Here is a 14,839-nt window from a genome sequence, read left to right as displayed (position 1 = left end):
CTTTTAAGGGTTGATTTTTCAATATTTGGATAACTTATTCGTATAAAATATAAAACCACAATTTCAAAATTGTGTTGCCGGTCAAATGCCGGTCGTTTGCCATTATACAGGTGACACTTATATTATTCGTAATAATTTATTTTTGTTTCTATTCATTAAAAAATTCTCATTTATAAAGCATTTGAATGCTATAAAAACTAAATCTCACTTATTGGACCGTTAAGTTTTAGGGATTTAAACATAGGCTCTAATCAATATACATATTAGATAGTATTTTGTTTGCTTTGTCTACAGAAGTGTCGGTGACATACAAACGCGGTCTGCCCGTCATCACAGTGCCGCTGCCGTCGCGTCGGGAGCTATGTCGGTTCACTCTACGACCTGTCTCGCAGACTGTGGGGGATCTATTGGAACAGGTGAGATAATTAAAAAGCTTTCCTAAAATTTATGTACAATTATTTTGCACATTATCATGATGGGTACTTTAAAGATACATTAGTCGCCATACGAGGATCACTAGCTTGTTGAAAAATATAGTGTTAACAAATAGGATATTATTGTTAATTTAGGCACCATTTCAAATTTAGTGTTAAATTTAGTGTGTTAGTAATCTTTGGAAACTTTCATTCAATCAAAAATGCCTTACACTTTTGCTTAATAATAACTCTAAATAATCACTGTAAAAAATTAACATAACCCGCTATTTGGCATAGTTTGTATAAAAGCTGACCATTCTTTAATATCAACGTACATTTAATTAGTCAGCCACTTGTATTCAGGCTTATATTCAACGACAAAGGGAATTGATTCCCAAAGCGAAGTTGTACTAATAACCTTCCATTTTACTTCGCAAAGCAACAACGTAAATTGCTTTTAGCGCTTCGACGATAAATCATTTCGTGAACCAAATATGTTCAGCATTTTGCATTTGCGGTTCGCCTCTTACCGAAATCACTGTGAATTTATTGACTTTAGATGACTTTTCTATTAACAAAGCCAGGAATATCTTTATTAATTTGGTATTGAAATATAACTAGATTCGTTTATAATATTTTATTAATCTCAGTATGGAATACATTTATCTAATCTTGAATCTTTATTTCATTTAAATTGTGTTGTTATGTTGAATAATGATGCAATTTTTCGTTACAGATTTATTATATGTACAAATATAATACCGTACCTACATATAATAAACCACCTATTGGATAATCATCTCTTATCTTCTTGATGAAGATTTAAAGCTTGAGAAAATTTATTTAAAACAATGCTATAAAGTATTGTAGCAGTTATTTCTTAGTAAAAATTTGACAATATACTTGCAGATTTATCCAATCTCTCTGAACTGTTTTTGGAATTAAAAAGATGAACTGACTGAATTCTAATTGGAAACGGGATAATTCCTAATCCAAATTTAATTAACTTTTTGTAAAGTTTTTGTAAACCAATATTTCTGACCTGATCTTTCGGGATTAAAATTATTTCTGGCTAATTAAAATATTACACCTCTTTTGAATGTGTATATTTATATTAATAGTTAAGTCTCGAAGAGATCGCTACCTAGCGATAAGACCGCAATTTGTAGGTACCTATTTGTCTCTGTTTGTCTTCTGTGTTTTTTTGAATATATATTTTGGTACCATGGACCAATTTTTTTTTGTTTTTTTTTTTAATCAGCTAAAAGCGGAGGACCGCGGCGTAGAGCGTGCGGTCGCGATGGCGGCTGACGACCGAGTGCGCATCGCGTCCAGTGACACCGTCGAGGCGCTTCTGGAAAATGACTTCAGACTCGTCATTAACGATACTGAGTACTATGTGAAGAGTCCACCTCAGGTAAATAATACTACCCGCAATATATGTAGAACTTGAAACAGACGCTTTTAATTGCGTTCTACGATAGTTCTCTGCGTAACTATGGCAACGGCGCCAATTAATTTTTCCGCGAAAAGGGAGAGAGATTTAGTAAATTATTTATAATAGTTTTTGAAAGAATCGTTCTTCCTCAATTATAAAATTTATCTCTGATTATAAAAAAGATATTGTAAGGCGAGAAAAGCCTAAAAAATCATTTCAAATTGATGAAAATTTCACATTTTCGTTGCGTTAATATTTGCATTGCGTAAGAAAAAGTAAAATAATGTAGATCTGTGGCCACTAAAATGTACCATATTTAATCTGTGTACAGGTTTAGTACCTAATATCTATGTTTATATCATTAAAATTATGATCAGCAGCAATTGATTACACAATAATACCTCATTGGAATCACGACCCGCTTAACACAAGTCACAAAGCAACCGCAACTGTTCCCCATAATCCACTGCTTAATCAATTCCAATGGCAATTAAATCCTATCCAATTATACTTGCTTCCACGGAGTTGGGAATAGTCACGATCTATCATCAAACAACTGTGTTTACTGGGGTTTATTGGTAAATATGTATATCTATACTTATAATATTATAAAGCGGTGAAATTTGTTATTATGTGTGTTTGAAGGTGGTATTCTTAGGGAGTATGGATCCGATCATGAAAATTCTTTTACTTATACTTTTTTAGGAGTGACAAAGGTAATTTTTTGTCGCTTTTCAGCACGGATGGGGATAAGTGGGTAGTAATGTGACAGATAATATAATACTATACTAGAAGTAATCTATAAACTACACCAGAAGCTAAAAACTAAGAGAAGTTACTATTTCTTTTAATTTATTTGTTCATTTTATCTGACATACATTTTGAATAGTGCGGTATAATGTCGAATTAAACAAGTTGTACAACATTAGAAAAGATATCAAAATACACTCATTATTATTTGAATCAACATTAATTAAAATAAATGCAACTTGCATAAAATGTAAACCTCACAGCAGATTATCATAACATCTTTGCAGTGTTTTGTGGAGCATTAACAGTATCATATTCTATAATTTATTATAATAAACTGAATAGAGAAAAATGAAAGATCATCTCTGTATAGAATCATATTTCATGATTTAAAATAAACTTTATATAAATGAAAGGTTTATCAACTCTATATAGTTACACAATATTGCTTCTTGGTGAATTGCTAGGGAACATTTTAATTGGATGTTGGATATTAATTTCGGTTTCAGAGAAAATTATATTGAGTTAATGATACTGCCCCAGTGTATTGAATTGGGGTTGAAAGGATTTATTATTTGCTAATTTTACAACTTGCCAGCAGGCATTTTTACCTTGGTTTTGTACAATTTTAAATTAAACATTGAAATTAATGAAAGAACGTTATGATTTTTGTTTAAATTCATGCTGTTTTAGCAATTATGATGAACTTTGTGTTTCTCTTTGTTATTAATAAAAATATGGAACTATTTTACGGTGAATAGATTCTAATGATAAATGATGTTTTTATGTGTTAAAAGTATTACATGCTTTGTAATATGTTTTGTGTTTAGTATAGGTAGTTTACGTTTAATTAAATTATAAACAGTATTTTACCTGTACATTATATCCGTCATAATTAATTCAGCTGATTCGGCCTAACACTTGATCCTGCATAATATTGGAGTAGGCAGTACAACAGTTTAGTATTTGATCACTCGCATAGGATTCATGTATGATGTACTTAGGTACCTTGTAATTATGTATTTTGTTATAGTATTTTGATTGAGCTCTACTTCTATAGAATTGACAATTCATAGTTTATACAACACTGTAAAATCAGTTATATTATTATCGTATTAAGCTTTAACTGAACAATTTCCTTAACTGAACAATCAAACTTTGTTTGCAACAGTTGTATTTGAATATTACAGATGCAATACTAGTGATAATCACATTTCTGAACTACAACTTTTGCATAAGACATTCATTTCTAAAATTTCCACCCAAATCCCGCACGGGAATAAAAATATTTACTATAAAAATATTACTCCTGCTACTGCTGACAAAGAGAATGCTGAAATCTCAATTACGTTTAAGCAGATAAAATCCCAGACCGCCATTTTATTTGCATTCGACGTTCTATTTCCTGCGCGATTTACTTTTTTTTATGACCTGACCGTGGTCACTTAGTCATTCAGCCAAGGTTGATTAAGAATAAGCTTGCCACTAATTATCGACGCAATTAGGTTAAGTGGAGCCAGGACTTCGCGGTGTAATACGGTTTAAAAATCGCTGGCTAATAATAAGACTTATTTTTTTATGAAGATGCTTTTTACGAGATCATGGGACACTTTAGATAATTATTTAATTAAATTTAATGGTATGACAATTCGTATTTTTTTACAGAAAATTGGGGCTTTTTAAGTCTATTAAATATAAGAATTTTGGTTATGTAAATTACGTTTTAAATGTAGGTAAATTTAATAAAAGCGAAGCGCAGCATCAAAGACAAAACATAATACTTGAGAACAAAGACGTTTCCTGAGCCTAAAAGGTTCTTTAATAGTTCGCTATACCTTTTAGCGTTGTAATTATGAGAAGTCAAAGAGAATAAACGGGGTTTTCAATTTATTTCATACGAATGTGATGCTTTTCAGAAGCAGATATTGTGTTTCGCTTTGAGGTATCGATACATTAAACAAAGCAAGTCTTCTCTATGGAATTTGCTATTTACGGCCGTATTCTGCCAATATAGGCGATTTTCAGTGTTGAATTACGTTTGCCAGCAGTATAGTATCGAATCTGTTGTATGCGTTGTTTCCGCTGTTACTTGTTGGCTAGTATTGTAGGCTTCATGGCTCGATTTATGTCAATGTTTTGGCAGACGAGGTAGGAAGCACGTACCGTGGTAAAATTTGATAGGTAAAGTAATATTTAAATACGTTTAAATTATAAATGTTTAGCATTAATCACCTCTCCTTAAATTATGAGAAATAACTATTGTATTAGTAATATAATAACAAAATTAGTTTTTATTTTACACACTACTTAGTACACAATCCTTGGTACGATACCAGGTAGAAGAAGAATGAAATTGAGACTCTAAATGGCGCTCTTCTTAGTAGTCTGTACTTATTCAGACGGAAAAATTACAACATCTATTAGGTACATAGGGTACATATATATAGATGACATTTTTTTTTCTTTTAGGACGGCTTTTTAGGCTTAATATTATAGAATAAAGGTACATAAATAATTAATTGTTTTCTACACTACCGTCTATAATGTAGTTCATTAATTTATTACTATTTCGCGTTCTTTTCCCAAAAGCGAAAGTGTGAATGGCCACAAATGATTTCCGCGTTAATTTAAACATCAAATGAGGTCAATCCCCTAATGAGGTATTGTGCCAACCGCTAGCCGACTAAATTGCTATTAATTCTTTCCTAGTGGCTAACTTCACTATTAATAAACTTACAAGCGTTTATATTTTGATTTACAGCTTCATGTATTCATATTTTGTTAAGTGTTATTGAAAAGACACTGTTAAAGAGGCTTAGTAAAAAAAACTAATAAAAATCGAAATTTTCATTTGTTTTTTGTTTCAGCTCTCAGAAAATAGAATGGTAATAGCAAATTGAAAATCGACTAATTGCCAATGGGATTATAATCTGGTGCTTGATATAGTGCATTCCTGCAAAGGAGATGTTTAAAACTGTTTGGGAAAGTATGACGTCACGAGTTTATTCCCGAATATTGTTATAATTCTGAGCTGTTATGTCTGGAACCTACGAAGAGAGAATGGATCATTATTTATTAATTATTATACACTAATATATTAATACACGATCAACGCTTGTGGCGATTGTATTGAATTTTGTAGTTCATACATACATACACAATTTATAAACGATAAAATTTAAACCTATTGTTTTTTTCATTGAATTTAAATTATATACTAAATAAAAATAGCCAGATCAGAAATGCACTTTCGTATGCCTTAATTTAGCACTGTCTGTATTGTATGTGTACTCATAATCAACAGATTTTTCTAAAATCCAAACTTTCTCATTCTCCCTATTCGTGTGTTAGTCAAACTTTGCACGTTAATAAGCTCAATATGAAAGCGGCGGCCTATATTTCCGAATATGTATATTACTTTGGTAACAACAACAAGCTTACAAGCAACCTTAATTAAATTTTGTTAAATAGGCCGCGAGAAAGCCGTCAAAATTAATCTCGGAAAGGTAAATTCGACGCTTTTATATTTTGAAAGGATCACGCAATGAAAATTGTGAATAAAATACTTCGATTGATATTAAATCTGTTTCATTCATGTACCAGGGTTTGATTAAGTTGTACATGAAAGTATAAATACATTTTATTTATACTTACGGTAATTAAAAAGGTATTATTTTGGTACTTCATTTGTAATTAAGGTATAACATACATAAAGAGCAGTAGAGCTTCACAATTTAGGTCAGCCTCGCACCAGGGAAATACCGTAATCTCATGAATGATCTGTGTTAATTTCTAGCTTAATAATATTAACTATCCTTGTTAGTGCAGAGGCTGTATTTCTTTTTCCTAGTTCAAATACATGTCACGACCAACAGCAGCGTCTATGTTTTATAGATTAAATATTATTTTTATTATAGATATTAATTGTAAATAACGAATAACAATATTTGCTGTTATATTACTTCCTGGAAGGTTTCAATGTATCACGGAACATAGGATACTCCGGGGATTTTAAGCAGGGAAGAGCATGGGTATTCTCGGAAATGTTATGTCAATAATAGACAGAACATTTTACGGTACTGCACTAAGACATCTTTGTATCCAGATTTACTTAGTTACCTTAGTTACTTCGTATCCAGATTTACTTAGTTAGTTAGTATTTTTCTTCAATTCCAATAATTTGGTTATTCATTTAGCATATTTAGCATTTGCGTTATATATGCTAAATTTTAACTATGCATTAGGTATTGCAATACCTATGCATTGCTGATTGCTATAAACTACCCTACTCTCATTATCATAGAATTTCGTAAACTTTTAATTGTCCATAGAGCAACAGCCCCTTTTGTTTTGAGCCTTGCAAAATAGACAATTTTAAGATAGCGCTAACAATCGTCTGTTGTCTAACTTGGTTCGTTAGGTGAGCAACGTTTTCAATTGTATTCTGCATGGCAACAAGCCAATACTGCGTACTCAGCAGATGTCGGGGATTGTTGGAATGTTTTGCTAACACTAACGTTTTATTGAGGAATTTTAATGATAAGGTGATAGCGTAACTTTTTCAAAATAGCTTTTCCTTTGTCTTCATTAAGTGCTGGTAGAAGGTTACAAACTCCTAATTAATATGAAAAAAAAAACAGACTTGAATTACACGACTGTAAATAGAGATGTAGATACGTAGTAGATGACCTATATAGGAGATGATAGTCTTCGTATTAATATCATTTTGGTACTTTCGTAATAACCATGTTTACTTATTTTCAGTTACAACTTCGGTACCGCGTAACGGTCACCATTCTCCATGTAACTTATTGTGGCATTGTACTGAAAAATCAAGTGGATTTTTCAGTACAATGCCACATCTAAACATTGCCATTATCTAAACACATTTCTACTTTTAGACCTTTCAAATGGTCAATTAATTTATAAATGAAAAGGAAATCAAGATAAATCATTTGAAATTCCAGGAGCGTATAAGTGCTGAAGAAATAACTCGGCTAAGCGACGTCAGAAACCTGGTGAACCAGCTGTATGAAGCCTTGAACGTGAGAGAGCACCAGATCAAGAAGGAACGGGAGTTACGGGCGCAGTTGGAGAAGCTGTCCACTGAATTACAGCCGTTAGAAGAGGTATGGATTATGGATTATTGGTCAGCGATAGTTTCTTTGATTTTGTATAGTGTGTTTTATTAAAGGTTATTTATTGATGTCCAAAAAACAGGTGCTAAACATAAGGTATCGAATGATGATCATGGAAAATCTGTTTTTTTTTTTCTGGCGCTCGTTAATTTTTATATTTAATCTATCTGTTCTAAATTTTAGTTCAATTAATAGTTTAGGTATGAAAACGTTCCAAACAAACAGGAAAGGTTTTTTTTTGCATAAATCATTAGATTTATCATTTAAAATTTAATTTCAACCGTTTACTATTGGACATACTCCTCTTCTAAACTATGATGCCCAATTTATACTTCCAGAAACGCATGTCCCTCGAAGTGGAAACATCCCGCAAGACGTCCGTCCTCACGTGGGTAGGGCTCGGTCTCATGGGCGTGCAGTTTGGTGTACTAGCTCGACTCACCTGGTGGGAGTACTCGTGGGACATCATGGAGCCGGTCACGTACTTCGTCACGTACGGCACGGCGATGGCCTTGTACGCATACTTTGTGCTGACGAAACAGGTGAGGTTCTTGGAATGAACAAGTAAAGGGGCTATTTGATGAAGGTAGTAAAAGGCACATCACTACATAGTATAAAACAAAGTCGCTTTCTCTGTCCCTATTTCCCTATGTCCCTTTGTATGCTTAAATCTTTAAAACTAAGCAACGGATTTTAATGCGGTTTTTTTTATAGATAGAGTGATTCAAGAGTAAGGTTTTAGTATATAATTTATTAAGTTTTAGACAAAGCGGGCGAAGCCGCGGGCGGTATGCTAGTAAGTTAATAAAAGGGTATACTACTTAACTATAGCATTTTGCCTTAAAGAATTGGGACTTTGGAAATGGTTTTCAGCCTTCGTGGTCACTATTTATGTTTTGCTGGGGTTCTATATTCTTGTTGATATGTCATATTTTTTATATCGATAAACGTCGGAATTTTCGTGGACGTAGAAAGTTCCTTATTTCCAGAACTTTAAACCAAGATTTTCTAATTTTCCACACTTTCTGTAGTGGTTTTTGGTGATACGCCCATCGCATTGAAGGCGTCAATTTTTTATACCACACCATTACCTATCTACCAAATAAGTTACAAATAATAATATATTACAATTTCAAACACTATTCTGACATTCTGGACGAATATTTGGATCTAGAGTATTAGTAGGATGAGTGTAAATTTTTGCCGGCAAGCGTTGCGCTGGCCGGCAAACAAACTACCTGTTTTATGGATAAGCTAAAGCGCTGAGTTAGCTAGAATATTCTATGTGTTTATGAACATTATTGATAATTTCGTTAGGTTAGCCAAAACACGGTCTCTTTTATAGGTTTTATAATTCATACATTATATGAATTAGAAAAACTATAAAATCTTTCAATATTTAAAGTATTTCGGTTGTATTAAAATTATTTTAATACGCATTTAAGTAATTAATCTCTATATTTCATAGCGATTTCGTACCGTATTCAATAGACTATTTCAATCAGCCAATATTGAATGAACTTTTTTCCAGGAATACATCTTGCCCGACGTCAAAGATAGGCAGCACCTGATTATTTTGCACAAGAAAGCGAAAAAGATTGGTTTGGACATCAATCATTATAATCAACTTAAGGATGAGGTAAGCTTGCTTGTTTTGATGTGAAGTGTGAATTTATATGTGTTCTTATATTAAAGTAAATCTATTATTTTCTACATTTAAGAAAGAATATATTTTAATTGATATCAACTAAACATAATTAATTAAACTTATTTTTTCTATAAACAACAGACAAACAGACTTATACGTATACCTTAATTTAGTAATGTACCTGACCGCAAAAAAATCTAGTTAATAACATTATAATATTTTTTTCCAGATTGACAAACTCCAAAAGGACTTGAACCGTCTTCGCGATCCGCTAAACATACACTTGCCACCACCAATTAAAGCCGAAGAGAAGAGATCACCCTTGACCAAAATCAAAGACATGCTAGAGGAAACTACGAAAAAAATAAAAATCACGTAATACAAGTTGTCTATGGCGCGTCGGAAAACGCGCGAACCATAGATAGTAGTTTGTTGAATCTGCGTCGTGCATTTTTGAATTTCGAAATGTGTATCGTGTTTTGTTTATGGTATAGTTTTTTTTAATGCGTTAGCTTTAAATGTTGTTTCGCGCTCATTTAGATTAAATTTAATATTAATTTATTCTGTTTTATGAATTCTTTCTTCGTTTTTTTCTTCGAAACGTTTGGTTGTGTTGCTTCTTTTAAAATAGGATAAGCATTATTTTCATTAATGAAAACTTGTTTTGTAAGCCAAAGTAAATGTTTTGCTAAACATAAACATAGGTAAAATATATTATTTGAAAAATATACACTATTAAAAGTTTATTGGATTGTCTATTTAAAGTTATCATTATAAATATAATTTATATTTAAACATTGCTCAAAGCTAAAATAATTTTTATTTGTTAAAAGCACATAAGTTTAAAAAATAAAGTGAAAAATTACACGGTACACATTTTGAAAATATATGAGATTTAAGCTGACATTGCTGTTAAAACATTGTTAAAGTTGTTTTTAAACCAAAAAACTAGATAGAGGCTTGCCAATCGATATGGATACATTTTTAGTTATAATAAGACAAGTAAAATACATAAATAAATTTAAATAGTAAAAAATACTTTAGTTAAGGATGTTGACCAAATGTTAACGATATTGTCCGAACACAAGTTATAGTAACAAATACTTATCCTATTCATTATCTTTTGTTTTAATTTCAATTCTTTGCCAGTATTATAATATGTCTATGAAATGTTATTTAAGATCATAAGCACAAAAGCGTATTTTCTATGTCGAGTTTATTCTGAGTGGTTTTGAATGCGCATAACATTTTTAGTGACAACTGTTCAACGTAGTAAAATGCTGTTTGTTCGCACAAAATCTCTATAGTTGTTTTATTATTCTATAAATGACCAACTACTTATCTAGTGTTTGTGTTAAAAAAAAAAACTTGAAAATTTATTTGAAGATATTTAATTGATTCTTTGTGTAGTTGGTCGGTACATAGTCAAGAGAAAGGACAGAATTCAGGTAAATAGAACAATTTAGAAAATTTATTTTGATAGATACAAATATCTAAGGACCAATGAAAGCATTAGAATGATTTAACGCGCACATTTTTTCAGTTAATTTTCTACCTCATATTATATCTTTACTTCACAGTAGATCCTCTCAGTCCTTTCTATTTGTCTATGGTCGTTAAAAAAAAGAAATGTATTTTCAAAAAAATTGACTGAGTGGGTAAAACATCTACATTTTTTTAAGACTTAAATGACAATTTGCAAGCAACATGTACAGTTTAAATGACTTTTTTATTTTAATTTATTTAGCAGTTTGTGATTATTTTGTTTTCTTTATTATAATTATTACAATAGCGAGTATTTTACGTATAAGTATTGATGATTAAGTAATAATTTTTACATTATTAAATTTTAATGTGTTGTTATAATACGATGTTTTTACCCATTAGATCAATTTTTTGTACTTTAATTCATATCAATAACTATGAACTTAATAATTTTGACATTTAAACTTAAAGATCTGCACTATGTCCCATTATAATGATAATTTACGTAATAAAATATTAAATTATTTGTTTTAGTAAGAGTTTATTGTAACTATTTATATTTAGATGAAATTTTATTAGAAAAAGTTTTATATTTATTAGTGTTTTAAATCGTGCTCATGTTGAAGTTTCCTTTACTTATAGTTATATTTTGTATTACTAGTGTTTAAAATAAATTATTATTAATAATTATTTTGACATAGTTTAATCTGTGCCAATTAACTTAATTAAACAAACATTCTGTTACTAATTAATATTGTCTGTTATTACAAACTAAATTATTTTAGTCGTATTTTAACTGTTTTTAGGAATTGTGTGAATTTTTTTGTTTAAATAACTTCTTTTTGTTGAAAGTCAATAGAGAAATTTAAATTTATCGCTTCTTTACTCTGTTTGTAAACGAAATTGAGTACGACTAAATAATATTTAGTTTTTGAAAACAGCATTACTATAATCGGATTGAATAAATTTAATACTATTCAATTGTATTAGTATAATTTAATCTTAAAAGAATTTAGTAGAATCTTTCTAGTCCGTGCAGAATATTAGTCATTCTGGACATATCTAAGACTCAAATATTTATATATATATATAAATTTGTTCCTTTCGCTCGCCAGAATTAAAAAATGCTTCAATTACATACGCTTGAACTGCACAAAATACACTAATTATATGAAAAATGTCATACAACTTGTATTAATATAATTAATTTAAAATAATATTTACTTAAGCACAAATAATTATAATTTACCTTGATTGGTGCTTAGGCAATTTGCTCGAATTTTATTTAAGTAGCATAATTTAATATGTGAATTTAATGTTAACGTATTAACTTTTCGATTGAGACATTTCGTGTACTGATTTAGTTTGTTTTTGATTAAATATTGAATGAGTTTTTTTTTATTTTTATTTTATTTGACTAACATGTGATGATTACTAAAACTTTATTTCTTATGAAAAAAATATAAGAATTTATATTAAGTAAATGATCACGTCGTTGTTGTTAATATTGTAAATTATGAAATTTCGGCTTTATGCCGTAGCGTGTATAGGTCGTAAAACCCCATCACATAGGGAAATTCATACGTGTCCACATATTGTGAGGAAAACTATGATTTTTACAAAATATGATAACCACATAATATGGTTAGTGACTTATAGATTTCTCATCTTTATAATCAAAGCCCACTTTATTTATCTGTGGACAAGTTTCGATCGCTTCTAGTTTCTAGTAAGTATAAATAGATATATTATTAGGAATAAAAAAGCCGTAGGTTAAATGAAGGCTGTGAAATTAATGTGAATAATCCATCTGCTGGCTAATATTTCAAATACCAAGTCGGTTAGTTAACGACTCCTTGAAAAATTTAGTTGCTATCATAATATTATGATAAACCTTCACGTTTTTGCCTTGTTCATCTATATAGTAATACTTCCTTATTGATAATGCTTGAATGAATTTCGATTAGTGTAAGCTTTTTAAGTATAAAGGTAGATACTACCTGTAAATTTAAAATACGATCCAAGACGTAATTGCCTGTATAAATATGATAGGCGCGGAAAATATTAGGTTGCTTGACTTGGGAATGTTCTAGGTATGTGTTTTTTACAATTCCCTAAAACATTGAATATCTGTATTAAATAAATTTTATAATTATAACGCCTAACAAAAGGCGTCTCGCCAAATTGCTTGTATTATTTAGTATTATTTACACCCTACAATTGTACCTAAATGGCGACGCTTTTGGCCGGGAGCCAAATTTGTAAAATGAGCCGAAGCTTTAGGCGACAGCATCTAATTATTTAATACGATATGCTTTTGAGAATGGAATTTATACAGTGTTTTAAAGAATTAAAAATTGCGACCAGGTACATAGTTTAATTTTACAGCGCATCTCATTGCTTATTTAAACTGAAATATAGCCTTCATGAATTAGATATTTTAACGGATTTTCAAAGAGAAGCTTATTAGCGGATTATTATAAAATAAATACCTGTAACTGTATCCTCCTTGCACTATTTTAATTAGCTTACCTAACTTATGCCTTAAGTATCTATGATCGTAGACCTGAAATACGAGCCTTCTTCCAAATGTATATTTGTAGAGAAGAAACCTGTTTATATTATGAATTGTTTGTAAATATTTCCTAATATTAGATATTTACCTTTAAACAAGCACTTTCCACTGTAACTTTGCTTGATATTATAATTCGCAATTAGGCCTTTTTATAATCTTTCTACATTTAGGAATGCTTCATAGTTAATATTTTTCAAATATACACTTTACTTATATATATATATATAAATATTAAGGCAGAGCAAGGCTTCTGGGTAGTTTAATTTTGCTAATCTCTTGTTAAATATTGTGATCGAGGCGTTCTGCGTTAAAATGTACGTGCAAATAAAAATATACAGCAAAAATATTATATAACCTATTTTGTCAGACATTTTGGCGCAAAGTTCTTCAACAGATTATAAACTTGTCTTAGAACAATTTTTTTGTACAATGTATTATAAAAAAAATGTTGTGTGGTTTTATGAAACCACAGTAAAAGTGAAACTTTCCGAACACTGCTTTATACCTACTCGGCAGCCGACCGTCACGCGACATGCGCTACACAGACCTAAAAGTTTGAGACGATGTAATAAAAGTTTCACTTTAAAAATAAAAAGAATACTTAAATCTAATGTTTTCTATGTGTTAGTTCTGTCACAACTAAGTTACAAAGCTTTTTCTTTACTTTAACAGAACCCTTCTATACTTTTATTGTTAAAAAAATATTCACACTGTTATGATGCGCTATATAAAGAGATTCCGTATCTACTCTACTTTTAAGTCTATTTCTGCACACAGGTTTTGGTCTAACAAAGTTCAGATTATTTACTATTTATTATACTGCAACAGTCTATTAATTATATTTTTGTAATATTATTATATTTAGCATAAAAACTTGTTTTATATTATATTTTATTATATAAATAGGTTCTGCGCACTAATGTTAAGTAAAATGAAACTTGTTTATGTCATAAGAAAAATTGTATTTTACACTTAATTAAATATATTAGACACCGTTCAATCTCGCATATATACTTGTTCATATTTATGTAGGCCTAATGTTTCTATATTCCTGTTAGGTACTTCACTAAAATTGCCAAACTATCCTTCCTATTTATAAATTCTTATTAATCTGTTATGTCTTTGCATAATGTTAAGACTATCTTATAAATATGGTGACCATCGTGTGTATATGAACTTAATTTAATTTTAATATATAATTTAATAATATATGTATGAGATAGCCATATTTATAGGATAGAAGGAAAACTAGAAAGGAGTAATTGTTTTCTGGAGCGATGCCACTGTAAATTATAAAAGAACAAAGAACAACATTACTAGACTCCTTGTAATAGTTACTATTTTGCATTTTGTTAAATTTACAGTCGTGTTCAAATAAATTTTTCAAAA

At 30.2% G+C, this 14,839-nt stretch overlaps 1 protein-coding gene across 2 annotated transcripts in view; it reads left to right on the top strand.

Moving 5' to 3' along the window:
• MCU (mitochondrial calcium uniporter) overlaps positions 1–12,274 on the top strand; it is a 129,874-nt gene extending 117,600 nt beyond the window's left edge. For both annotated transcript variants that reach the window (XM_089700580.1, XM_089700579.1), the window contains 6 exons: positions 295–416; positions 1,678–1,833; positions 7,572–7,733; positions 8,081–8,284; positions 9,274–9,381; positions 9,620–12,274. In XM_089700580.1, the coding sequence (XP_089556706.1) occupies positions 295–416; positions 1,678–1,833; positions 7,572–7,733; positions 8,081–8,284; positions 9,274–9,381; positions 9,620–9,769 (902 nt within the window). In that variant the 3' untranslated portion in view covers positions 9,770–12,274. The remainder of the gene's footprint in view (positions 1–294; positions 417–1,677; positions 1,834–7,571; positions 7,734–8,080; positions 8,285–9,273; positions 9,382–9,619) is intronic.
• The last annotated feature ends 2,565 nt before the right edge of the window (positions 12,275–14,839 follow it).

Source organism: Colias philodice, chromosome 11 (assembly GCF_061535455.1).
Source record: "Colias philodice isolate Cphi_HAF_F1 chromosome 11, ilColPhil1 Martin Lab GWU primary, whole genome shotgun sequence".
NCBI lineage: Eukaryota > Metazoa > Arthropoda > Insecta > Lepidoptera > Pieridae > Colias > Colias philodice.
The sequence above is the reverse complement of the archived record's forward strand: the minus strand, read 5'-3'. Positions and strand labels throughout refer to the sequence as shown.